Raw genomic sequence first — 27,604 nt, forward strand, 5'->3', positions numbered from 1 at the left:
AACTTTAGGTGTTCTGATAGCCAAGGAGCTGCATCGTGCAATTTTGGTCAGTAACATCTCCGGCTTCTGGGGCGCACGAGAAGAAAGGGCTTTAGCAAGCTTTCAGGACTGCGTCCGAAAACTTGCCGTAAAAATCTTCAATGTGTCATTGGCTACAGCTGGAGATGACCAACGTGGGCCATCGAACGAGAAAGACGTGGACCTTACCTGGATGATGGCCGCCAGAACAGCGCACGAAGGGCTCAGCTTGGCTTTGCAGGGTTTTCGCAATGCATCCAACTGGGCCCGCTACTGGAAGCTAGCGCAGAGAACATTTTTCAGGCGTTTCTGCCTTCTTACGTGTGGTGGCGTGGCCGAAAGCCGGACGGTGCCGCCGAATCTTCTGTGTTTGTTGTCCGTGGCGAACATGCCAGAGTTTGCCGAGGCCTTCGACTGCCAAGCGGCAGTTAATTTGGATACAGCTTGCGCCCTTGAGTGACATTATCAATAGTAAATGCCTGTCTAGCATACACGATTTCGTCTGTTTAAGGATGGTGCGAGAGGGGTTGTCTCTTAGGATTAAAGTGCATGATGTTGACTTGTGGGATAGTGCCGTGTACGATCCAGTCGTGATTTTTATTCGCGAAACTTTGCCTGTACTCCGAAAGAGTGCCAGGCGAGTAATTTTTGCAGGTACTTTTCTGCAGTGAAGTGTTACAAGCCTTTGCTTTTACGGCGAATTCTCTAATGCTTTTGACCCGGAATGTAAGGGTTTGGAGTGTTGGAAGGAAAACCGTATTAATTTCTTGATGCGCCATATTCCCTGCTGAGCTTTTCCACGGACGCTTTGTTGTGCACAGAGTTATGCTTTTTTACGAAAGTATGTGCCATTATTTATTATGGCTGACGGATTTCCTTGCTCAAAATAACCTCTCCGTAGCGTGTAGTTTCTACTTGCACATGTACACATGTCTACTGGAGCATAACTGACCGTGCACGTTTCCTGTTCTCTATCTGTATTTAATTTTTATGGGGCCTTACTTACAGATTTAAGCCTTATCAGGTGACACTTAATCCTCGCTTCACTGCCGAAAGATTTTGATGAGGGTGTGTGTTCTGCGAAAGTCTTTGCTGTAAGCAGCGTCCAATGTGGCCTCTGAGCCGGTAGTTGTCACCTGGTCCCTTTGCTGTACGGCGTGTCCTTGTATCGTCTTAGAAGATTGACTCTCCACAGCTTGAACGTAAAAAGAGGGATGATTCCGCGCTTACAAACGGGGAATGAATGGGCAAATTGGGTTTTGTTCTGAAAAAAACATTAGTTTTGTTGTCTCGAATGAGTGAACACTATTTGCGATATGCCCCCTCCCCCCCCCCCCCCCCCCCTCCAAGAAAATCGAGGGACAGTACTTGCGAAAGAACTCGGCAGTCGCCGAAGCAAAGAAAAGCGCTAGCGAATATTTTTTTTTTTTTGGCGGGGCATAGCCATCAGAAGTGGTAGATTATGTGCGCAGTCCTTTTCGGTAAGCAGCAAATTTAAATTTAGAAGAAAATCGACCACTAGCCCGCAGGTCCGATATGTCACGGCGATAGCCACATGCCGCACGTGCTGTGCTTTACCTAGTTAGCGACGTCTTCCAATTTGAAATATATTTCTTTTGCCTGTTGCTTAACTTTGACAGCGGTCACCAGTACAACGTCCCACCTTTAATGGTAGACGTACGTAGAACATTCTCGATCGGGGAGAGTAGCAGCTGTGAGCCCTCTCACGCTACTTGAGACGTCAAGAGTGTAAGAATTAAGGCCCTTCGCATGCTGTGGAGCAGGAAATAAAAGATAAGGGGTGTCCTGGTTAGATATGAAAGGAGAAGGCAGTAACTGAGCGCGTTTCGATGCATAAATCTGAATGCGTCGCATAAATGTTGATTGCTTTTTCTTCGCGATAGGCCAAAGTTTCACGTCGCATCGTCCAGCCAGAAAAACACCAGGTTGTTTCACTGCGCCGTATCTTCAGCTTTGTCTGCGAGCAGTTAAATACTCGATGTGACACGCGATCGCATATGCGAGACCACGAGCACCCCACTACCAGAAGTTTAATTTCTACCGTTTCACCATTGCAACCTGCGAACAGTTGCACAGTTGTTTGCCCCCCCCCCCCCCCCTCCCCCGGGCGAAATCAAACAACCAATTATCAGAAGCGCCTTTCGGAACCATGCAGAGGTCACGTTAATAACAGATTTTAAGAGGCTCTGTAATTTTTGTAGTTATTCAAAGAGACTAGGACCCCTCGATTTCCTTAATGAGTGCATCTAATTAGTTCGATTTTATCTATTTTTGTACGCTTAGCGTTCACTCTTTACAACACCACTTTATGACAGCAACGCTTCCTTGGGGGCTAGTTGGTTCATGTTTCTTCCAAGGAAAATTCTTTTTTTAGCGTGACACATAAACGGGACAAGAAAGGCGCTAACTCAAAACTCTTTATTCGGAAAGAACGCGCGTACATAAATACACACTCAAACTCATACATCATATAAGAATCTTCACAATCTTACACACGTGTTGCCAAGAGATGTTGTTCTTTTTGTTTCAAGCACACTGAAGTGCCGCTAATGCACATGTCAGCCTTTTTCTGATAAAAAAAAAAACACTTCGAGTAGCTCACGTGCCACAGTATCACGACTTCTGCCTATAATCTTTATGTTGGTAAATTATGGTTTGTATTTAAAAGTACTGCAGTGCTGTGGCAGATGTAGGTTTGCATTGTTTAGCACTGACAGCTCATGCTGACGTGCCCTAAATTAGGACATTTGCTTGCTTGTCCGATGCATACCATACCGCATGACAGAAGCAGTTCGAACATGACGCCGCTAACACAATTCACATACGGGCTGGCCATGGCGCTTCCCGCCTCGAACATTTTTCTCTTTTCTATCCATTACGCGGTGGCACAACATCGCAAGTTTCAGGGGGGCTGAGAAAACAACCGGGTCTTTGTACTTGTTCACCATTCTTTCTAGATCGTGGGACATTGAATGAATATATGCCACTCCTGTCGGTGTCATTTCTTTTTTCTTTCCCGGCGTTGTCTTCCCCCTTCCAGTTACTGCGGCACTGTCTCAGCAATTGACAAACATGCTGAGAATACTCTGCTTTGCTTAGCCTGTTAATCCGTTTGGAAAAACTATGTTCAATCATATGTGTCGTGCTAAAAAAAAAAGGGACTTTCCCTTGGAGGCACCTCTTTATGAATCCACCTCAAGGACCGGATTTTCAAGGGCGAAAGATTTCCTGCATTCTGAAAAACCCTTTCAGATGCTATAATCGAATGAATAACGAGAGAATGGAGATGTGTATAATATACTTTGCGGTCTATTTCAGACCTTTAATGCGCTCGTTCAGCATCTCTATTCCATGCTGATTAATTTCGTCAAAATATGGAACTTCCGACTTGACTCTGTCGTAATAGACTTGCAGGTCAGGAAACTTGTTGCTACGAAGAACGGGCAGCTGTAAAGTGGAGAAGAAAAAAACATGCAATTGCATCTTCGAGAATAAATTAACATTCACCTATTTGCACAATCCAAGCAACGCGAAATAAGCCTGCTCTGTCAGCAAGCTTACTGTATCAGTGTAGTGTAATTTAGTGCGGTGTGTTGTTTTGAAGCGATAATTGAGCCGGGGGCCTTGTCAGAAGATGGCGGCGTCGGTACTGCCGTTGGCTCACTAGTATGCGGAGATTAATGATGACGGTTAGATTTGCATAAAGTGTATACTTCAAGCCTCGCGTGCTTGCACGGCCAAGTTTTCTGATTAAGATGTTGATCAAATGTTGACTGGATGAATGAGGTGCAGGGGTTCACAGTTGTGAGCCCTGTATGATTACGTAACCAATGCAAACTTTGAAATCCTTGTTTTCGTTAGTGGAGCTAAAAAGAGACGAGATTACGCTACCTTTTTGACCTCACGGAAGAGAGCTCAAATTTGTGAACGACGTCATCTTTTCCTTGCTACCGCTTGCAGCTACACATCTTTAGCAGATATATATGCTTAGTGGCTGATTGACTATTCGCCTATAGCGGTAAAATCTGCACAGAAAACATGCTGAGGGAATTGTGCCATCAGCGCAGTAACACGTTTCGAGCTATAGCTGCCGCAGTCAACTGTTTAACAATGAATGTTTATTCACGTGATCATGAAAGTTTACAATGGGTTACTGTAAAATGAAACCATTCAGAGCTCGTTGCGTCGATTCCTGCGCATATGGCCTGCTGGTAAACAGGATTATAGAAGAGAAAAAACATAGACGACGGCCACGATGGAAAGAACCTGACGATGTGCAAGTTGATCTTTTGCCTCCTTTTTTTAGCATGACAAAGAGCAGAAACAAAAAATAAACAATAGCAAGCGATCGTTTCTTTGTCGCTTGTCTGTTTTCATCTGTGGTTCGTGTTTGCCGCTGTGCTCTCGTCACGCCGTCACAGTTCCGGTACTGAGGACAGGTACAATGATGGGACTATTCCATGTGCGTCCTTGGAGAACAGCTGCCATGAGGTTGCACGTGAGGCATAGCACATCTATTGCTGTGACTTCTTCGTAACGCGTATGAGAGGAAAGTATACACGGACAAGCGCAACGACTCAAGCATGCTAATCACATACTCAGAAATCCTATAGGCTTATTCGATAGGAAACACTATAGGCTATGCAGAAGGGAATACGCGCCAATAGATGAAGAGCTATGCAGGGAAAAAGAAATTACATTAAAAAGAATGCAAACAAGCAAGTCCCCAGGCCCAAAACGACTTCACTTAATCTACCGACAAGAATATGAGCCACAATGCGCACATTGTTGTATACAGGGGGACCTATACCGCATGGTATGGGCCTGCCAAGACAACACAGAAATAGAAAGAATAGAAGGACCCATGGTCGAGCAGTGGGATGAAATACTATCCAGCTGAAAGACTGGATAGCTGGTGCACATGTGGTGTCCCTTTCCAGTTAGTGCCCTTGTTGAGCCGCCGTTAGTTTCATCATGCACCAACTCGCCCCTTAGGCCGTTATTCTATACTATCCAGCTTACGTCCGAAAGTGCAGCAGGAGCTGACTGAAAGGGCAAAGAGCCTGCACGATTCAACGGAATCCTGGAAAGGCGGGCTGACCACCAATTTTAGGCAAAATTAAAAAAATGTTTTCATCGTCACGGGAAATATTCTTCGCCAGCTATTTGCCCCAAAGAGACATTAGCTGCTGGAAAGTTGTTTCTTTGCACAGGGTTGCCTATATACGTTCTACTTTGTTTTGTTTTAATTTTCATTTGACTATACCTGTGCGATATTTAAAAAGGAAGATAACGCTAACCTTTATCAAGTGTTCTTCCCTGTGTCGACGTATAAAATGCCTGGCCTATAGTGTTAAGCTTCCAAATTTACGCGCCATGCTCATAAACCGTGATTCTCTTCGTGGATCAACTGTTGTACGGTGCTCTTCATTTGCCTCTTTCCTTCTTGCCAACTTCAAGAGAGAAAATTGAGCAGGGGTTAAGAGCTTGAGGCGTACATAAATTGTGTCGTGCTCTACATTAATTAGGTAGCCATTATTGAATAGGCAAGATTAATGTATGTAACCAATAGTGTCTTGGCAACAGCTTGAATGCACGTTTTGCGATGCTGATGCGACGACTGCATTGGTTACATACGTTAACTTCACCTAATCAAGAACGGCTCGGCTACCTAACACATGTATTACCATTATTACCATCATCAGAAACAGCAGTCTGACCACACCCACTGCAAGACAAAGGACTCCGCATTGTTTTGAGTCCCGGTAGCCGCGGCTGGTGAGCCGGCGGAGCGGGCTGTCGACGTTGCTGGCCAGGCCGGTTGCCGAGAGCATTCTCTTCTACACGAGGCAGGTCACGTTCGCAGCTTCATCTTCTTCATCAGCGCCGGTGGCGATGCAGCCGAGTGGGGATGTACGGGAGATAGGCGATGTGCGATGGCCCAGTCGGTTCGGACCAAAGTATGGCGTGGGGAAACCGCAGCTGTAAAAATGAAGGCGATGCCTCCGCCGCTGGCAACGTTGAAACGACGGCGGGCGGCACTGTGTTTGAGGTCCGTTGCGTGGGGCACTGGCTGCCTCGTCATGAAGTAGTCAAAACTTGTGATGGGGTGGACCGGCTGTCTGCAACTACAATCCCACTGTGGCGTTGGGGCCGCATGCTGGTAACAGAGGGCACAACTCCCTGACGTAAGGGTCGAATAGGAAGAAAGCGGTAGTGCGGAGGCCATTGGCGGTATTGGATGGGGCACGCCATAAGGCGTCGCAAGCGTGCCACAACCTGCTGAGGCTGTCTCGTCTGTTGTGGAGGCACAGGCACCGGTAAAGGCGCCAGGTCAGCAGGGATGCGTGGTAGGCGTTTCGGGTGGCGCGTTAGGCGCGACATGGCCCTGGGGTGACGTGCATGCGTGCCTCGCGACAGGAATGACAGTTATGCGCACTGTGGCTGGGCTTGAGGTGGTAGAAGAACATGGGACTAGAAGCGAGTCCGGGCTCACGTCGAGAGAGGGTGAAGCCGGTGATGGCCCAAGGGCAGGCGCCACAGCTGGGAAGCTGGAGGCGCTGTGGGACGGAAATCACAGGTTGATGGCCGTCCATAGGGGCCGGTGAAGCAAACTTTAGAGAGATCGGGGTGTAGTTTGAGGCAGCAGGTGGATAAGGTTGGCAAGAGACTTGCGCGTCCTCGCGTGGAACTTGCCGAATCGTGAGTGGGGGCACATACGGTGGCGACGATAGTGGAGAGACCGGTGAGGGGTGGGGCGCCGACGTAGGAGCGGGCGGAGGAAAAGCCGAAACAGCTCGGGTAGGGAAGCGGCCAGGGGTGGTGGTTCGAGTGGCGCCGCAGTTTCTGAGTCCGGAACAGGAGCGCAGAGAGCTCCAAGCCAAAATACGCCGTCAGGCCCTTCTTGAAGTCGGCGTATATGTCGGCGCCGGGAGGCGGCAACCGCAGCTTTGCCAGGAGACCGGGTGGGAGTTCGCGGCTGGCGTGCTGATAGCGCAGCAGCTGGCTGTACACGTTGTAGACATGAAAGTGCGAGTCGAGCAGCGCCAGCCACAAAACGGGGTCCCTGGCATAAAACGGGGGCAGGCCGGGCAGCCGAGGAAGGAAGGGGCACTGATACGGCTGAAGGAGCTCACCGGATGTGATGGGAGGTGCGTACATAGCGATGAAAAGCTGCCAAGTGGAGGGACAGGACGGGCAAGAGCGCAGAGCGGGTGGAGGCGGCGTTGCGTGCTTCGAAGCTGGCGTCCGGTGTCACCAGAATGTGGTAGGATGAACCACATGTATTGAAGGTCCCGGTAGCCGCGGCTGGTGAGCCGGCGGAGCGGGAGCGCTGTTGACGTTGCTGGCCAGGCCAGTTGCCGAGAGCGTTGTTGTTACCCTCATACAATGGCACATGCCCACATAGGGAGATTGGCCAAGATTTGGGGGCACAGAGAGTTAGAAGAGTAGAAAACTGAGCTAGTTGGTTCATTCTTCTTGGTGGGAACAGCCGAAAAAAACCAAAACGCAGACACAGAAAGGAACACACAGAACGTAGACGAGGCTGACTGTCAACTAAAATTTTTATTGGAACATCCGCGCTTTTTGTTTCCTTGTCAAAAAGATCTTGCTTTTATCTCCCGTGGGGTTCATTTAAGAAGGAAATTTCTTTTCTTGATAGAGAGATGGATGGTGTGCTGACGCACCGCTGTCCTGTTTCCCGTATCGCCAATGCCTCAAGGATCTCACGTGTCAATTTGTCTGCATACCTTTTCATGACTTGAACTTCATGCAACTTGGGCTCACACTTGCGCACTTGTGTGCCTTTTTGTTTTCTTTACAATCTCTGCAATGCAGGGCTAGATTGCTGCTTGGGGCACCTGATTGCGATGATGCATGTTCTCTTATCCTATCATTAAGGCACCTTCCCGTCTGTCCTATATATTGTTTTCCACAGGCCAGAGGGATATTATAAACCACACCTTTAACACACTCGCTGAATCTTGTTCGGTGTGCGATCTGGCATTGCTGCTTCTTTTGCCTGTTGACTCGAGCGCACATGCTCATTGCCTTGTTCGGTGCAGAGCAAACAACCCGGACCCCGTGCCTCTTGCCAATCTTCATGAGGTTGTGGGTCAATCCATGAACATACGGAACCACAGCTAATTTCTCCCTTTCAATGCCTTCTTCATGTCCACCTTTCCTTTCTTGCACTCCTTTCACTTTCCGCAGCAAGCTTTCAGCTACGCTGCAAAGCATCAGAACGGGATAGTCCGCATTTTTTAGCCTTGCGATCTGCCGCCGAAAACTTGTCTCCATCTGATGCTCACACGATTTCTTCAGAGCTGAAAAGAGCGCGGCACTCGATATTGCCCTTTTCACGGTCTTTGAATGGCTTGATGAAAAAGGAAGAAACTGTTTCTTCGCCCTAGGCTCGTACCTCCAACATAAGTGTCCGGGTTGGAATTCAAGGCGGAAGTCCAGGAATTGCAGCGAATCCTTGGCTGGAAGCTCGTGGGTGAATTTCAACTCTGGGCAGGTTTTGCGAAAGGTCTCCAGTACGCTATCCTTGAGTCGCTCAAAGTCTGTTGAATCCTCTGTTCTGCACAGAACCAAGAAATCATCAACATAACGAAAAATCCGTGTGACGCTATTTTCTTTCACAGATTCTTGTATTCTCTTGTCGCATGCGGCCAGGTACAAGTAACTGAGTAGTGGTGCTACCTTAGAGCCGATGCTGACGCCTCTTTTTAGACGAACAAGGAATCCCCATGAGCGACGATCGTAGAGCCAAGATAAGCGCGCAGCAGCTCTAGGAACCCTTCCACCGACACTCCGGCCGAGTTTTGAAATGAAATAACTCCCTGCTCTTCAATGGTTTCTCTAAGTATGGTCATCAGCTTCCAACCCGGACACTTATGTTGGAGGTACGAGCCTAGGGCGAAGAAACAGTTTCTCCCTTTTTCATCAAGCCATTCAAAGACCGTGAAAAGGGCAATATCGAGTGCCGCGCTCTTTTCAGCTCTGAAGAAATCGTGTGAGCATCAGATGGAGACAAGTTTTCGGCGGCAGATCGCAAGGCTAAAAAATGCGGACTATCCCGTTCTGATGCTTTGCAGCGTAGCTGAAAGCTTGCTGCGGAAAGTGAAAGGAGTGCAAGAAAGGAAAGGTGGACATGAAGAAGGCATTGAAAGGGAGAAATTAGCTGTGGTTCCGTATGTTCATGGATTGACCCACAACCTCATGAAGATTGGCAAGAGGCACGGGGTCCGGGTTGTTTGCTCTGCACCGAACAAGGCAATGAGCATGTGCGCTCGAGTCAACAGGCAAAAGAAGCAGCAATGCCAGATCGCACACCGAACAAGATTCAGCGAGTGTGTTAAAGGTGTGGTTTATAATATCCCTCTGGCCTGTGGAAAACAATATATAGGACAGACGGGAAGGTGCCTTAATGATAGGATAAGAGAACATGCATCATCGCAATCAGGTGCCCCAAGCAGCAATCTAGCCCTGCATTGCAGAGATTGTAAAGAAAACAAAAAAGGCAAACAAGTGCGCAAGTGTGAGCCCAACTTGCATGAAGTTCAAGTCATGAAAAGGTATGCAGACAAATTGACACGTGAGATCCTTGAGGCATTGGCGATACGGGAAACAGGACAGCGGTGCGTCGGCACACCATCCATCTCTCTATCAAGAAAAGAAATTTCCTTCTTGAACGAACCCCACGGGAGATAAAAGCAAGATCTTTTTGACAAGGAAGCAAAAAGTGCGGATTTTCCAATAAAAATTTTAGTTGACAGTCAGCCTCGTTTACGTTCTGTGTGTTCCTTTCTGTGTCTGCGTTTTGGTTTTTTTCGGCTGTTCCCACCAAGAAGACACAGAGAGTTTTTCAGATACATATTTCCTGGACGAAAATTCGGTTGTTGTAATTTCTTCTTCTCCTTAGCCAGGTAGCATTCCCAGCTTCATCTTCTTCATCAGTGCCGCTGGCGATGCCAGCGCTGCTACAGACTCTCCCATATCTCTCCAATTAAACCGGTTTCTGTCCCAGCCAAGGTCTCCTTATCCCCACAGTAATTTTAATCTCATCCGCCTACTTAACTTCTGCCGCCCACTCATTAATGTATAGTGCAGTTTTTACGTCTGTCTCAAGTTGTCAACTTGTGTCTAGTTCTCTATCGGGGTCGCGAGTTGAGCAGCAGTGTACAAGACATGGTTCACCAAGATAAAGATTCTTCACAGTGCAGTTTGACCTTCTTGGGCTGAATAATTCAGTCTCTCATAGTCGTATGATATATCTACATGAAAGACCGAGGCGAGCTCAGCCTCCGGCATCTATGGTTCTTGATTAGAGTGCGTAAGGACAGAACGCGTACGTGGCGATATAGTTAAAGCTCGAGAACACTTACATCTAGGCGCACACATTTGCTTCACAAAATTTTTATACACACAAATAGCTCTTTAAGGCTACCTGGGTTCTTGCAGGCAAAAATGGTATTATCCGCGCCAAAGTGAGACCTACCTGGGAGGCGCAATTCGTAGTTTCTCCGAACACTACATCGCACTCGCGAGTGAAATACATTGTTCTTACTACATCGTTGGAATTCGACGTACAAGCAGGGTTAGAATACAAATAAGTAAAATCACAAAAAACAACATTACTAAAAGACAGATAGCAGTATTCTATAAAACGCACCTCAAGAAGGACATCACGTTCTTTTGAGCGCCCGACTAAGCTGCCGCCTTCAGAACACTTATGAGTGCCCTCACCGCTCCACCTGTCTTGGCTCATTTCGACCCTTCAGCTCCCACAAAACTTCGGAACGATGCAAGTGGCCATGGTAGTGGTGCTATACTTGTTCAGCGGCAGAGCGACCAGATTCACGTGGTAGCGTACGCTATCCGTCTCTTCTCCCAGCCAAACCGCAACTATTCTATCACCGAGCGGGAATGCCTCGCCCTCGTCTCAGAAATTACCAAATTCCGCGTTTGTTTGGCCACCCCTTCTCTAGTATAACGGATCATCACGCATTGTGCTGCCTATCTTTGCTGAAAGATCATACTGTCTGGCTTGGGCGCTGGGCTCTTCGCCTTCAAGAATACACATATTCTGTCGTCCATAAGTCCGGCTTCTGTCGTCCATAAGTCCGGATGCTTGTCCCGTTACCCATTAGATCCGCCTTCGTCCAGCGGATATGAGGCGGGCACCTGCGTTATGTTCACGTTGGACTTCAGCAACATTGCCGAAGAACACTGCTTAGATTCTTCGCTACGCTCCCTCATCGACTGCCTCACCGCCATCCGCTCTGTTGCTTTCCTCGCCACATTCCTGCTCCACGAGAACATCCTCTACCGGCGCAACATGCTGCCTGCCAGCGCTGGGCTCTTGCTCGCGGTTCCTCAACACCTTCGTTCCGGCGTCCTTGAACAGCTCCATGGTGCTCCTACTTCAGCTAACATCCGACAGCGTGCGCCGCCGTTTCCATGTATCTACCGCTTTGTCCGGCGCGATGTAGCCGCTTGCGACCTCTGCCAGCGCCGGAAGAGGACCTCGGTCCTCCCTCCCGACAGCCTTCAGCCGATTGCAACCCCGATAGAACCTTTTCCTCGTGTGTGCCTCGAACTGTCCGGCCCTTTTACGGTGTCTTCTATGGGAAACAAGTGGATCGCCTAAGCAACGGACTACTAGACGCGCTACGCTACACATGAGCGATCCCAACAAGCTGCGCCATTGATGTCACTGACTTCCTCCTGCACGACGTCATCCTCCACCATGATGCTACTCGTCACCTGCTCACCGATCGTGGCCGCAGCTTTCTGCCCCAAGTGGCCGCCGAACTTCGTAGCTCCTTCTCCGTCCGTCATAGATTCGCCACGACCTACCTCCCACAGACGACCGGCTTCGCCGAACGTTTGAACCGTATGCACACCGACATGATTTCCATGTACGTCTCTGAGAATCACCGCCACTGGGACATCAGCCTCCCATTTGTGACATTCTATCTTCTGTTTGGCCGCAATCTTTTGATGCGCTTCGACGGTGTACTGCCCACCGCCGCTTCCACCAGTACTAATACTCGGGATGGCATCACCCGAGCCGATGCCGCCCGTCTTGTAGCGGGCCAAACGTTGTCCGCTTCCCAAGACACTCAGAAACGCGTTCATGAGTGCCGCTATCGAGACCTCACCTGCCCTCCGGGCTCCCTTGTTTCACTCTGGGTCCCCTCCCGCCGTGTGGGCCTCTGTGAAAAACTTTCCTGCTATACGGGCCCTTATCATGTTGTACGTCCTGTCAACGCGGTGACGTACGTGATCACCCCCCTGCATCCACGGCCCCCATCCGCTGCACCCCGCACCGAGATCGCCCATGTCCCATGCCTCAAACCTCACTACTGGAACTCTCCCTTGCCTGCATAGTACTCACCGGGACTGTGCTTTTGCCGCGGGGGTGGGGAGGGGGGGGGCGGTGCTACACATGCTTAGAAGACGTCAAAGTGCTTAGGAGGGAGAGAGGAGCACCCCCCTTCCTCCGTAAATTTTCGAAGGAACAACCTAGGTTGGCCACCTAGGTCACGTGACTTGATTGCGTCATCACAACCTGCCCTCCAGATTGCAAGCGAACTCACCACCGTGGCAATTGCCAGTTAAGTTAATGACTGGCCGCGACAGGCTGCTTGGGAAGAACAACCCGGGTCGCAGAATCCCTACCGGTGGCAGCACTTCCCATCGCAGGGCTGTGGCGCATCGCTTAACTGCTGCACCACTGCCCCAAGAACGGTATGAGTACTCCCAGGGATCTATGAATGCAATGTCTAGAATTGCCTATTCCGCATATATGGACATTAACCCATTAACGCGATCGCGTCATATCTCTGAGGCGAAGCTTAAGTATCACCTACTATTTTTTTTTTCTTCCAGTCTCGGTAAAATCAATCAAACATCGTCCAGAAATTGCGGTTATGTTGACACCGAAGCGGAATTTTTGGTCTCACTGATATGTACACAAAAAACTTTCCCGACTCGTGTGAGGCGTAAACAAGGAAATAGCACAAAACATACGGAAGGAACACCCGGAGTAAAGGTAGCAGCTGCATTACTCACATGCAGAAAAATTTATAGAGGCAAGGCGAACCAAAAAATATGCTCCAAAAAAGCGAGCGTTGTTTCCGCCTCTAAATTGTGCCCAATAACTTTCCTTTCTTTGTGAAATTTACGCAAGAAGCCATGTTGTATGCCTGCCCATAACGGTAGATCACAAACACCTTGATTATATCGCTCCTAATTTTGTTTACACTCTTTTTACCACTGACATCTCTTCTAATTTTATTCCCCACTGGTAGCCTCCGTGACGTAGGATACCATGGCCAAGTGGCTTCCTTTGAGCACAGCACAGTTTATAGCTTTTGTCCACAAATATCTGCAGGGCAGTACGGCTACAATGGAGACGTTGTCTCACCTCCAAGCAGAGTGAGAGGTGGGCCAAAAGGGAGAGGTCAGCTAGGGTAAGACAATCTCCCACCGCGTAGCTTCTATGTTTGCCGATGTGGCGATCCAGGTTACCCAAGACGTTTTCTTCGAACGCCGCGATCTCCTCTGGCGTCGGCTTCTTGAGGTCAAAAAAACGTGGTTTCTGCGTGAGGGAAGGCCAGAAAGGGTGGAAGTGCCTTTAAAAGAGGGCACTTTTCCCCGCCATGATCTTCTCTGCGGTTTGGAAGATTTCCTGTCTGGCGGTTTGAAAGTCCATCTGTTTTAACCACCTAAATAAAAAAGCATGTCATAAGGCCAGAAAGTGTAGGAGTGGCTATTGAATTGAGACACTTTTTCCCCGCCAAGGTTTTCTCAGTTTTAGAAGATTCCCCTAGCTATAGTGATTTTTTTTATTGCAACACCGTGCCTGCTAGTTCAAAACGTGTGATGTAGAACGTAGGATGGCCCGCTCTTTACGGTCGCCAGAAAAGGTGCGGCTATTTTATTATCGCAACTCCTAGCAAACAACTAAACCTCATCGCTCGCGTTAACGCCGACACACTGTGCCATTTCTTTCTTCGAAGACGTTGAGTAAATAGAAAGTGGTTTTCACCTTTACATAGCACTACAAATGATGGGGGTGTCCGGAAGCGGAGGAGACCTGGTAATTAGTACGTTAGGTGACCGAAATATCCCCACCAGCTTTTTCAGTACAATATATGGGCATAGTCGCAACAAGATATTTGTAAGTAACGGCCAGCACTTTATGTCAACTGATAAGCGTTCTTTGTAGGGCATGCCTTAAAAACGATCTCGAAGTTGACTCCTGCGCGGGTGTGTTGCTTAAAATGGGCCTAAAAGGACGCCATTTTTCGCCACTAATTACGAAGGCAATATTCGAGCCCTAAAATATGAACAGCTCGGTCATAGCACAGAGCATAGAAATCACCGAGCCGTACAGGCACTTTCGGGGGATGTTTCCAGCAGCTATATAAATTTCAAGCGACTCCACAATATCATCCAATTCCATACTATTCAGTTTTCTCTGCTATGGCGAGGAGCTCCTGCTCACACGGTGAATGAAAATTAAATCAAACGTTGGAAGATCTCTCGCACGAGCACTCGCGTTTCTTCTTTATTGTCTATTTTTGCGTATTATACAGTGACAAAACTGCAACGCAAACAATTAAATTATATCTAAAAGCCCTAGCTCAGGCCATCAAGCATGACACATTGAGGCTAATGTTTTTTTAGTGCCATCAGTGGCTCTAACATTTGAAGCTTCATTGACGCTGGGTTGCGCATGCAACCATACGCGCAGGTCTCACGGGGCCCACTTCTACGGCGCCCGCACAGGTCAGCTGATACGTAGTCCAGCATACGCTTCCGTCCCTCCACGGGACCGGGAAACTACTTTGCAGCACGCGATGGACAGATCATAACTGGTAGGGGTAAGAGTGCTTGCTTTGGTGTGTAGCCCTAGGTGAGAAACCGCTAAAGAGAGAACAGAAGATACCGAGTAGACACAGACACACACTATGTGTGTCCCAATTTGCGTGTTTTCGTTGAGCATTTTTCATAACTGCAATGGATTATGCCAGTTTGCGGAGTCCATATCACACTCCGTATTCAGTGATATAGTTCTCATGATCATGCCCCTCTTATCCAGACGTGTCATATGCTAGAGGAACTGCACGGTAGAGGTAGCGAAAAAAGGCTCTGCGCAGAGTACTTACAAAGAACGCAAAGTAGTGGGGCTGTATGGTGCTGGTCACAGTTGCCAGCACCTGGTCGACCTGCGCTCGCAACTTGGGGCAGCTTGGGTAGAGAGCAGATGACGGTGCGTACTTGTTGATCAGGTAGTAGGCGATCGCTGAGCTGCAGTTTCAAAAAGCGTGATGAAAACTACCGGTGATATTTTCAGCTTTAATGCTCCTGTAGAGCCGCGGTTTTTGACAAACGATAAACAATATTAAGTAAATAGCCCCTTTCAACTCGTTGCGACCGATGCGTTGACCATTGGATGTAAAATTAAGGTCATGTTCCATTGTTAAGCTTCTCATATTGCGGCCTTCATGTCGGAATTAAAAACGTCCGTGTGGGACGTCAGAAACCAAATCCTCTACGTTAAAAAAGTCTCTGCTCAAGTACTGGAGCGAGCTGGGTGTCATTATCAGCGGCGACAGACGCGGTCTTGATGACTAGAAAAATGCCCTTAGTAGGGGGGGGACCGCGACAAAAGATTAAATACTACTTCATTTTATAGAAACGCCAATGATAGGCATTGTGCCTTCAATATCTTCGTTCTATAGCGTGTTTAAAAACTATTACTTCTTGATTATCTGGTCTCTCAGGCAACTTCGATAGTCCAATGTGTCCGAAGAAGTCGATATCTAAGCATATAAGAGCTTTAATAAGCACTCGCTGCAAACATCAAACTGACTTCAGATGAAAATTTAGGGCACCGCTCCTAAACGCACTTCAAAACTGGTAATCAAGATATTTCTTTCATGGGGAAACACACCGTCTTGTCTCCGGGCGCTAAGTCAAGCAGTAAATATTAAAAGTAATACGTTTACCATCACCTTTCATAAATGATGAAGCCATCGTCGTCGATGGTCGGCGCCTTGTGATAAGGGTTGACCTGCGAGGAAATTATCATAGCCTTCAATGACCCTTAGCTAAGACCAGAGATTGCTTGTTACTAGCTGTACATGACCTTCTTTGAGTAATGGTGAGATTATTTGCCGGTAGATGCGTTATATTTATTTTAAATAATCCCACCTACACAACGACTGGCGCCAGAATTGTATACGAGTTAACCTAGAACGAATTTCGCTGGTACTGCAGTCCGTTCAATTCTTACGCGTACTATTACCGAAGAGGTGATTGAAGGGCTGTTAATTCAATTCTAACAGAACAAAAAAAGCGTCGCATAATTATGTTTGTTGCTATTTCATTATTTTATTTATCAACTACGACGTCATGGCAGAATTTTAGCAGCTAAAATATCTGCAGGGAAACCTTGCCACCGCATAAATCTTAGCCTGAGCGTCTTCAGTTTTCAAGAAGCTGCATGCCATGCATGGCCCGGCCTGTGCAACGTTTTAAATTTCAAACACAGTCATGATTCTGCGTTTGAGTGCTCTTGAGAACGAAGCATGAAAAATGGCACCAACATCTCATTTGTTTGGGCGCAAACTATTAGGGCTACCTTATGGGTAAAAAACAAATGAGCCAATCTTTTCCATACCCTGCATCAAGGCTGCGCGATGTTTTAGCGCGGCAAAATTAATGACAGTTTATCTCCCAAAGCCCCTTCTGAGGCACAAACCGAAGGATGGATTGTGTGGTCATTTCCGCACTAGGTACTCCGCACTACTAGAACTGATCAAATGAAGCCCGCCGTGGTGGCCAAGAGATTGAGCATCCGTCCCGCATGCAGGAAGTGCGGGGTTCGATCCTCAGTGATGCCGGGTACCCACCGGTGATACAATGAGTACAAGCTTTCCGCTGGGCTGGTGCTTGGCTTATTTAGGGTGAAATGCTTGAGAAATGGGTATTTGATCCCACCTTGAGAAGTCGAAAATACCTTGTGCCACGGCGCTCTTTGGCCACAGATGCCCTTGCGCCATAAAAATCAACAAGCATCATCATCAGTCCTCAAATGAATAAATCTTACATTACCTGCGCACCACTGCCAACTAGTCAGGACTTGTGTGCGAACATTGCTGGTATTAAACTGGCCGGCCCGGCATGACTCCTTCAGAATATCTCCTAAGGCGGCACTATCAGCTTCCTTCAATTGCTATCGCGCACGTGACTGGCTCCTATCTGTATTTAATGGACTATCGCTTGGACATCTCCTTCCTAGAAATAAAAATATAACCACGCAGCGGATTTTTGCCGTCTAGAAGTTTGCAAGTAAGCAAAGAAATATTGGAAAGCGGTTCCCCTGCTTTTGCAGCGATAGCTACATTACGATAGCATTTAGTCTTCGGCGCGGCGGCGCCGCCACCCTGTGGCTGCACCGCCACACTGTCACGTGGTTGGTCACGTGGCGTGAAGCAGCTGCTGGCAGAGCGGCGCCGTGGCTGATCACGTGTTTCGTCACCTGCTTGGTCACGTGATCAGCCACGTGGTGCGGAGCAGCTGTTGCTGCCGGCGGCGCGGCGCGCCGGTGAAACCGAGCTGTCACAGCTGTGCGCATTCGCAGTGTCATGTGGACCGAAGATGAAGGAATGCCCAGCGAAATGGAGCGGCGAAAGACTAACTGCACTTCAATTGAGCAAGTTCCACTCGGCCAGCTGTAGCTATCGCGCCACTCGAGGTTTAAACTTTTGGATTGGATTGGAAAACATTTAATTCGTCAGAAAAGGCAGAATGCAGACGATCCGTGCTAGGTGGCTATCAGTCCACGGCTCACAGCGACCTGGGTAGCCCATTCAATGACCCGGGTTTGAACTCCCAAGTCTGAGCTGACCAACACGGCCTCCCACTGCTCGAGAGTAGGAACCTGTATTAGAGATTTCGGGGGCGGCTCCTCTTTACAATTCCACAATAGGTGATCATAAGTGGCTAAATCACCACATAATGTACATGCAGGGTCGTATTCACGGGGGTAGAATTTTGACAACAGGTAAGGCGTCATGAAGGATCGCGTCTGGAGTCGCCTCCAAGTGGTCTCCTGCTCCTTATTAAAGGCTTTGTCTGGAGGAGGGAATATCCTCCTTTCAAGTTTAAAATGATTAGTAATATCGTGAAAAGATGATAGGCCGTCCTTCGAAAAACTCTCAGCAACGACAGCGTCCCCTGCTCGGCTGACGAATCCTCGAGCTGTTATGTGTGCCGCTTCGTTACCAGGGTTCCCCGAGTGAGCCGGGACCCATGTCAATTCAATAATTCTGTCTAAGTCTTTGGTTTGACCCAATATGCACCTAGGTAAACCACCGCCAATTTTTTCTTGTTGTTGTTGTTGTTGTTAGCCTATCAAAAGATGGCACATACCCACACTGGGGGATCGGCCAAGAATCGGGTGGCTATTCACCTGAACGCAGTTTTGTCGATGGCGTTGCGATGGCTGTACTTCTTTTTCTTTCCAGTGAAACCGACAGCCGCTATCTTGATGAAACAGAAGCGACTGCCGCAAGGCTTTAGTCTTAACTTTCTTGAGGTAATGACTTCCCTGGCTGCAGGACAAAAACTTGTATTTTGTGTCGACAGTATAATTATCCATAACGGGACCCTTAAAATGGCGACGTGTAGTTCCAACTTTTCGAGTTCTGAAGCCAAGTAAATGCAAAATGTTTTGTCTAAATTGTCAAAGGCAACCGTGGTGCCATGGATTTGTCAAGAGAGAGCAACCCTCGCCTCAGGGATCAATTTTATCGTCGCCGCTGCCAGCAATGCCAACGCATATTCTTGCTACGCACATAAAGGTTAAAGCTGAAAAGGACCACAAATCTGGAAGGCCCAAATTTAACTCTTTTTTAACACTCATTAACCATATCCATTCAAATTGGGACAAAGAAATGAATTCAGTTCGTGATATGTTTACAGGACTCTAGAAAACTAAATTTAGTTACGTGTTTGCTTCTATCAAATGATGCGCTTCACATTAGAATATACGAATCACTGCATTGTAACCACCTACGACTGCCAAATAATTTATAATTGAATTTGTTCTCTCATGCTGTTCCGGTTTCATCAACATAACGGTGGCTGCGACGTCTGTAGTTAACATTAGGTCACGTCCGGTACGAAAACACCCGCAATATAAACGCTGATACGTAATGTCTGAAGAGACGGAGCTTGGCTTTCTGTGTGCGTCATGCGGCCGCTTGATGACGTTATCCTATTTCTCTTGCATTTTTCTTGCCGTCGCTGGTATTTTCTGTACCATCTGCGAGTACACACACTCACGCCATCGGCTTTTCTCGTAACGGGACGAGTAATGCTTTCTCATTAAAACTTTCTCCACGAAAACTCTCTATTTTATATTGATGCACGAGCTACATTTTGTGTCGTTCGCTTCTCATATATGCCCCCAGATATAAATCTTCTGTTGGCAACCTGAGAGTATTTTGAATTAATAAATAAATAAACGTGGCCTACTAGATGGCCTCCTCTTCTTATTAAACCGGCGCAATCTAACAGCGTGCAATAAGGTACACAAAAAGTTCCGCCATTGACTGAGGTGCCAGCAACTAGGAAAAGAAATTGCAGCAAAACTTCTCGATGCCACTGCATTTTTATGGAGGCAAAACGCTAAGGCGCCCGTGTACTGTGCGATGTCAGTGCACGTTAATGATCCGCAGGTGGTCGAAATTATTCCGGAGCCCTCCACTACGGCACCTCTTTCTTCCTTTCTTTTTTCGCTGCCTTCTTTATCCCTTCCCTCACGGCGCGGTTCAGGTGTCCAACGATATATGAGACAGATACTGCGCCATTTTCTTTCCCCAAAAACTAATTATTATTATTATTATTATTATTCGCTAGATGACCTCGACTTTCATTACCACTGTGTAGGAATGCATAGCCGACCTGACACCGCCAAAACACAACGACAAATGGCGCGTGCGACCAGCTGATCGGAATCGAGACAATGATTGGATTCTATTCTTTGACTGCATGTAGCAGGCCTGTATTGTTTCGGCGCGGTGCGTCATAAGGGCGCGCAGCGGAGAGGGGGAGGGGCCTTGAACGAGTGGGAGCGCTTGCAGAATTTTACGGTAGTACAAAACTTCTCGTTACAAAACATAAAGGCGAATGTCTCATGAATTACCTGCTTCTACAACAAAGCGAGAGAAAAAAAGATTTGGTTCGGTTCGGTTTATGAGGGTTTAACGTCACAAAGCGACTCAGGCTATGAGGTACGCCGTAGGGAAGGGCTCCGGAAATTTCGACCACCTGGGGTTCTTTAACGTGCACTGACATCGCACAGTACACGGGCCTCTAGAATTTTTCCTCCATCGACCGCCGCGGCCGGGATCGAACCCGCGTCTTTCGGGTCAGCAGCCGAGCGCCGTAACCACTCAGCCACCGCGGCGGCTGAGGAACAAAAGGGGACAAGCACTTCTTCGTACCACGAGAAGCAGCATTTCAGACGGTGTGCTTTTCCACTAAGGCGAATAATTTTTTTAGTTAACAATGCATTTGTATACTGAGGTCAATAGTGCAAAGCAGTGACAAAGTACTGAGTTCATCAGCCCAGGCTGTGTTAAGCAACCGAGGTAAGAGAGACCTGAGTATCATAAACCATAGTTAGTCCTGAGCTAGAACGGCTGATTGGGGCAAGCTGATATGGGTTCATTGCTACGGAGCAGCGTGCAACGACGACAGACAAGAAAGGAGAGGACACACTAGAAAGCGCTAGACTATCAACTTAGATTTATTCTGACAAAAAAAAAACACCACTGTCCTAGCCGCCAAGGTGGATCAGTGGTTTTAGCGCTCCGCTGCTGAACCGAAAGATGCGGGTTCGATCCCTACCGCGGTGGTCGAATTTCGATGGATGCGACATTCTAGAGGCCCGTGTACTGTGCTATGTCAGTGCACGGTAAAGAACCACAGGTCGTCGAAATTTCCGTAGCCCTTCACTACAGCGTCCCTCAAAGCCTAAGTCACTTTGGGATGTTAAACCATCACAAATCAAACATCGCTGTTCTGCAAGTCAAGTGGCTACACGTCTAATGCCGTAGTGTTTCACTTTTGCAAAAAGGATAATGTGGTTAATATTATCAAATGCTTTGGTACAATCGACCAAAATGCCGAGCTCCAACAACTTTTTTTCAAACCAGTTGAGAATGCAGTCCTTCTGCGCAAGTAGACCGTGCTCTGTTGATCTATAGTGTGTGAATCCATATTGGTATCCGGTTACTACCGAATTCCTGTCAAAAACTTTTCGAAGGATTATAAGGATTGTTCGTTCTAAACCTTTTGAAAAATATGTGTGAACCGACATAGGCCTGTAATTAGCCAGGATGTTCTTATCGCCTTTCTTATAAATGACCACCCCTTTTCCTAATTACATACCGGAAGGAAAGACTCCTGTCTCAAGAACGGTGTTATAAAACTGTGTCAAACACTGCACTATTTTGGAAAGACGTACTTAGTAGGCATAATTAGTATGTTATTAGCGTCGACGCTGTATGTGTTTATGTATTAAAAACGGATTATACCTCGGGTTCCAAGGCTGGGTCGAGAAGCAGTTACTCTCATTGATGAAATAGCGCAAGGGGCAATGACTTAGAAGAGTACAGATAAAGCGCGGTTCCCTTGCGCTGTTTCATCAAACATGATCAACTAAGCGCCCGCACCTCAACTCTTCTAAGCGACTGCGAGTTTTTTTCACCCAAGAAACGATATATACTTGCCGGAACTTTAAAACTGTCGATAACATCTGATTCAGCAAAATATTCAATAAAAGCAATAACCAAACTTGTCCCTGAGATAACACACCCGCCAACTTCGAGACTTGTTGAGGCTTGGTTACGTGATGCTTTATTTAAAGTTTATTTAAATCACCTATTTTCTTCCTTCAATCGAGTGTTACCTTGAGGTACTCCGCAGTCAGGTGGTCACCGTTGAACATGTCCAAGTTCCGCAGCTCCAGGCTGACGCCTACGTGTCTGGCAACCATGCGCACGAATCCGCACGGCGGGCTGCCGTACTGGTTGTGCAGAGTTACGGGCATGACGACGCCGCCCAAGCCACCACTTCGATCCGATCCGCTGCCGCACAGCAGTGAATGCTCAGCAGAGCTTTTTCTCGTTTTCTTTTACAATCTGTCGAACTCTTGCTACCAGCGCCCTTTTGGTTCCTTTGGGAGATAAGCCTAGCTCCCGCGTCAGATTCTCGTTCCTTGCACTGCGATGTCAGACGCTCGAAGAGCTGCTTGGAAAGCTGCTCTCCGCCGCGGCAGGCTCGATTTCGCAACTGTGGAGAGCGCGACTGGAATTCCGGGGAAGGAGTAGATTGCAGGACGCCGGACGTCCTCGGCTGCGCGCTCTCCCTTTACTGCCGGCCGGCTGGATTGCGGAACGCTCAGCTAAGCCGCACCTTGCGTGTGCAACCTGACCGTGACCGGCACTGCCACCGACAGTGCGAAAACGGAGGCTGCCGAGTTGCAACACAGGTGTCGTTGCCGCCTGGCGGCCCGACGATTGTCGCTGACCTTGTTATTTTTCCCGTCGCGAAAAAAATAAAGGTCTGCGCTCTCGGCTTTCGGTGTAGTTACTCCTAGTATTTAGTTGAAAAGCCTTTTGAAAAGGCACTGCGAGTAAAGTGAAATCATTGCAATTCTATTCTTAATCCCATTGTATTCCTTTCTATTTCAATTCTGTTCCAATTCTATTCTGTCATTTTGTAGTTAGTGCAGTTAAAAGTACAAGTACCGACCCATCATCACCTCACACAGACTATGTCAACTTCAGTGCAAAGGCCTCTCCCATATCTCTCCAATTAACCCTGTCTTGTGCCAGCTGCGACCACCTTACACCCGCAAAATTTTCATCCTCCGATCTAACTTTATGCCGCCCTCTGCTACACTTGCATTCGCTTAGAATCTAGTCTGTTACACCTAAGGGCCATTGGTTACATTACCTTCGGATTACATGTTCAGGAGTAAAACCAGTCAAAATACGGGACACAGCGAAGAGACGAGGCACACACACGACGACTGGACTAGCAACTGTGCTTGTTATAAGAAAACACACTCCGAGGAAAAGTGGCAAAGTTTGCGCAGCTCAGTTAACAGCAATCTACATCTAAAGATAAGCTGTAATCTAACACCGTTGCGAATGGAAGCTAAGTTCCTTCTCCATGAGGTAGAGAGAAGGACTGCTGATACAATCATCTCCTTGAATACTAATGAGGAACGCTTCGAGGATTTCGCGCTCAACTTTTCCCTTGCCTCTGCCGACAATACTAACATTGGAAAATAGCGGGTAGCAACCGCATTCCCGGCAATGTCGAGGCAAGTTAGCGCCGTCAGTAGGGGACAGAGAGTTGTGGTGTTCTCTTAGTCTGTCATTAATACATCGGCCTGTTTGCCCAATGTACACTTTTTCGCAGGTCAACAGAATTTTGTAAACCACCCCTGTGGCACAGTTGACGTAGCGGTTTTCATGTTGCGTCGAACAAACCGGCCGATAAGTCCTGCCACGTGCAACACGTGAGCACAGGCGTGAAAGATTACAGGGAGCTGAAAACACAACATTGACGCCCTGCTTTCCGGCGACCTTTTTGATGGTGTGGGCGACTTTATGCACATAAGGCATGACTTCAAAATTTCTCTTTTCCACTGTCTTTGGGTCAACCCTTTTGATGTCTCGAACCTTTATCTTTTTCAAGAGCGCTTCGGCCACTGCCCTCAGAAGTTCTTTGGGAAAACCGGCCGCCTCCAAACGTTCATACTGGTTATCGAAGCTAGTATTCATACTGTGGTGGCAACTCTTTTGCAGTGCATTACGGAAGCAGTTAGTAGCAATCCCCCTCTTGACAATCTTGGAATGAGCTGACGAGTACGGTAATAAGGACTTTTTAGTTCTAGGCATGATTACATGCCCTGCTCAAGCCCATTTCTTCCTCTTGATTTCGACTAGGATATCATTAAGCAGCATTTGTTTCCTCACTTAGTCTGTCCGCTTCCGGTCTCTGACATCTAATATTTTTTTCTTTCCATGGATCGCTGCGTTGTCATTAACTTGAGCTGAACCCTTTTCATTAGCCTCCACGTTTCTGCCCCGTAGGTGAGTACCGGTAAGATGCAGCTGTTGTACACTTTTCTCTTGAGGGATATTGCTAAACTGTCATCCACGGTCTGAGAGTGTCTGCCATATACCCTCCACGCCATTCTTATTCTCCTAGTTATTCACTCTCATGTCGGGATCAGCGGTCACGCCTGCCTTAAGTAGGCGCGTTCCTTTGGCACTTCCAGCGATCGCTGCCAATAGTGCACTGCTTTTCTCATTCGAGACTGTTGAACATTACTTGAGTTGTATGCATATTCATTTCTAGACCCAAAATTTTACTTTTCCTGTCTAAGTCACCGATCTAATTTTGCAGTTTATCCCCTGAGCGGCTTAGCAACGCAATATCATCACCAGATCGCCCATACCTAAGGCATTTTCCATTAACTTTTCTCCACAAGTGTTCCCAGTCAAAGCCTCTGAATACATCCTGTCAAAAGGCAGCGAATAGCATTGGATAGATAGTGTCTCGGTGCCTGACACTCTTCCTTATCTGAACCTTATTGCTGACTTTATGAAGGACTGTGGTGCCTGTGCAGCCGTCGAGATATCTTCCAATATTTACTGAAAGCAGCGGAGTGGGTGAGGGAACAAACGCGAGTTAATGACACCCTATAGTCGCAATCAGGAGGAAAAATTGTGCTTAAGCAGTGCATATAATTCGAAGGCAAGACAACCTCTGGTCCTTAAGGGTAACGGAGTGAATTCCAAGAGAGGACAAGCGTAGCAGGAGGCGGCAGAAAGTTAGGTTGAGGATGAGATTAAGAAGTTTGAAGGAATACGTCTACCGCAGCTGGCAAATAAAGGGTTAATTGGAGAGACAGTGGATAGGCTTCTGCCCTGTAGTAGGCGTAGTCAGGCTGGTTATGTCGATGGCTTTTACATAAGGCTCATGTGCACCCCGATTCGCTATGCCTGGATGACTGCTGAGGTTTTAACTAAGTCAAACGCTTTCCCGTAATCTATCAAGGCTATTATGTGGGGGGTGGGTTATATTCTGCGCATTTCTCTGTAATCTAATTGATGTCTTAAATGTGGTATTTTGTCGAGCACCCATTACGAAAGCCCGCGGAGTCATTTGGTTGATGATCCGCCAAATGATTTTAGACTTCAGTGGAGTCCGAGGTTGTCCTGACTCTATCAGTGATTAGCGCAGTAAATACCGTGTAGGCAACGGACAGTAAGCTGACTGGTCAGTAATTTTTCAAGTCCTTGACGTCCATTTTCAAATGAATTAGGGCGATGATAGCGTTCTTCCAAGCTTCTGGTACGCTCGGGGTCACAAGGCACTGCGTATAAAAGATGGCTTGTTTTTCTACACAATCTACGCACCGTCCTTCAACAGATCTGCTGTTACCTGATTCTCAACAGCTGCTTTCCTCCTTTCCATTGTTCCTAAGGCTTCCTTCACTTCCTCTTGCGTTACTGGCGGGATGTCCAATTGTTGTGCACTACTGACTGGCTGATTAGCGCCCTGGTTACATTGACTTCTCTACATATTTCTGTTGAACTGTGTTTTACTTGTTGCCGACTACTGTTTACTATTACTGGAAAACATTTCCTATTTTTCCGCCTTAGCTGACATTCCACCAATTGGACCAATCGGGAGTTCTGTAGCGCCGCCACATTTCGGGTGAGGCCAGGTTTTCGTGTCGATGATACGTGTCATGCTTTCGCACTATAATAAACGCAGACACGGAGAGCAAAGTGCAAGCAGACGCAGTATAGGGGTGGACGCAAATTTGATTATACCAGCGAGGAGAGTGGTGTCATTACCTTGCGATTAATGTATACATTACAGCTCCGATCAACGGCTTGCGTCACTCCGCAGTATTTATCGGCATTCGTTGTAAAACACAAATTATTTGCAATTTCGAACCACGGAAGAAGCAGCGACGGAAGCAGATATATAACTTTTGAAAATCCGATTCAGCCACTGATCTTAACTCCGAACCTTGGTGCTCTATCTTGAAAACTGCGCGTCGTGGCGTTTTCAAACAACATATTCATGTCTGGAATTCAAGATGAGCTACGTTTCCCTTAAATTGAAAGGGTGCACATCGCTTCTTCTTTGCGCTTACTGCGAGCAATTATTCCGCCTGGACGACAGTTTAAACAAGTGTCAGGTTGTGCCGATCCAATCGCCGCACAATTCCATGTCTCATAGGTGCCCTAACACGGCTTGTCTGAGCTCTCAGAAACAATTGAAGCTGTCGATTTCGCTGTTTTTTGTTCATCATCGTATGTCGAAGGTGCCTGAGATGCTGAGAATATTCCTGCCCTCCTGCCATCACAAGGCCAGTGGCGCACCACTCAACCCTTCATCACAGCGCCAGGAGTGTTATGAGCACTTCCTGTGAACTATGAATGTAAAGTAGATAAAGAAAAATTTTCCAGATACGGGAATCAACTCATTAGCTATCGCGTCACACCCTTAAGGCGGAGCGCAGCCCACGGTACGGCGGTGGCTTCCTTCACGCAGGTAAAATCACCAGCTGCGTGACATTGGGTTACATCAGGCCGCAGCTCGCGGCGACTGCTTTCACAAAGTGAGCGGGCGGGCTTGCGCCTTCTCGCACGTATGCAATCTTAAGTGTCTCTGCCGAGTTTCTTTCTTTCTTTCTCTCGTTCTTTCCTTCTTTCTTTCTTTCCTTCTGTCTTTCTTTCTTTATTTATTTATTATTTACTTATTTGTTTATAGGGTCCAACACAGTGTCCGAGGGCGTTGTAGTAGATTATATATAGCACAAAAACAGTGAAGCAGGCAAACAATGGTTAAGTGAGCAAAACGTCATCCCTGCAACAAAAGCATCTGCACGGAAATTTAAACAAGTGAAAACAAGAAAAAATGAAGCGTAGGAATGAGCAGGACACTCATTGTTATTGGAGAAAAAATCAAGAGAAGAAAAACAAAAACAGCGTAACGCAACGTATAGTGGCAAAGTTTGATCACGATCTACCACAAAGATGCCGTTTCTTGTAACTTGCTGACACGACAGCCTGAGGCAGGTCCTTGCATGCGTTATTGCTAAGATGGAAGGTACTCGAATGGAATATTTCTCCTCTGCACACAACTGTGCCTATTTTTGTTTTGGTTTGCGGTTTATGGGGTTTAACGTCCCAAATCGACTCAGGCTATGAGAGATGCCATAGTGAAGGGCTCTGGAAATTTCGATCACCTGGGGTTCTTTAACGCGCACTTATAACGCACAGTGCACGGGCCTCTATAATTTCGCTTCCACCGAAATTCGACCGCTGCGGCCGGTCGTCTTGCGGAACAGCAGCCGTGCGCCATAGCCACTAAGCCACCGCGAAGCGGCTCCCGATTTTCGTTTACGGTCACGTATTTCTGGTACGAAAGCAGG

General features: G+C 47.5%; 1 protein-coding gene across 1 annotated transcript; it reads right to left on the minus strand.

Annotated features, from left to right (window-relative positions):
- Positions 1 to 3,326: 3,326 nt before the first annotated feature.
- Positions 3,327 to 22,582, minus strand: LOC144124706 (glutathione S-transferase 1-1-like). Its single transcript, XM_077657549.1, has 5 exons — positions 22,043 to 22,582; positions 16,074 to 16,132; positions 15,225 to 15,366; positions 13,478 to 13,651; positions 3,327 to 3,486 (listed from the first exon to the last, which is right to left on the minus strand). The coding sequence occupies exons 1-5, from the start codon at positions 22,181 to 22,183 to the stop codon at positions 3,349 to 3,351; spliced, it is 654 nt and encodes a 217-aa protein (XP_077513675.1). The 5' UTR covers positions 22,184 to 22,582; the 3' UTR covers positions 3,327 to 3,348.
- Positions 22,583 to 27,604: the final 5,022 nt, after the last annotated feature.

This window comes from Amblyomma americanum, chromosome 3 (assembly GCF_052857255.1).
Source record: "Amblyomma americanum isolate KBUSLIRL-KWMA chromosome 3, ASM5285725v1, whole genome shotgun sequence".
In the NCBI taxonomy this organism is placed as follows: domain Eukaryota; kingdom Metazoa; phylum Arthropoda; class Arachnida; order Ixodida; family Ixodidae; genus Amblyomma; species Amblyomma americanum.

What these genes read in the sequence shown, in the direction of transcription:
- LOC144124706 (XM_077657549.1), bottom strand. Translation starts at nt 22,183, where the DNA reads ATGCCCGTAACTCTGCACAACCAGTACGGCAGCCCGCCGTGCGGATTC. An exon ending in TGACTGCGGAGTACCTCAAG is followed by an intron (nt 16,133 to 22,042) that starts GTAACACTCGAT and finishes ATTTCCTCGCAG; the next exon opens with GTCAACCCTTATCACAAGGC. An exon ending in CCCACTACTTTGCGTTCTTT is followed by an intron (nt 13,652 to 15,224) that starts GTAAGTACTCTG and finishes TCCCTCACGCAG; the next exon opens with AAACCACGTTTTTTTGACCT.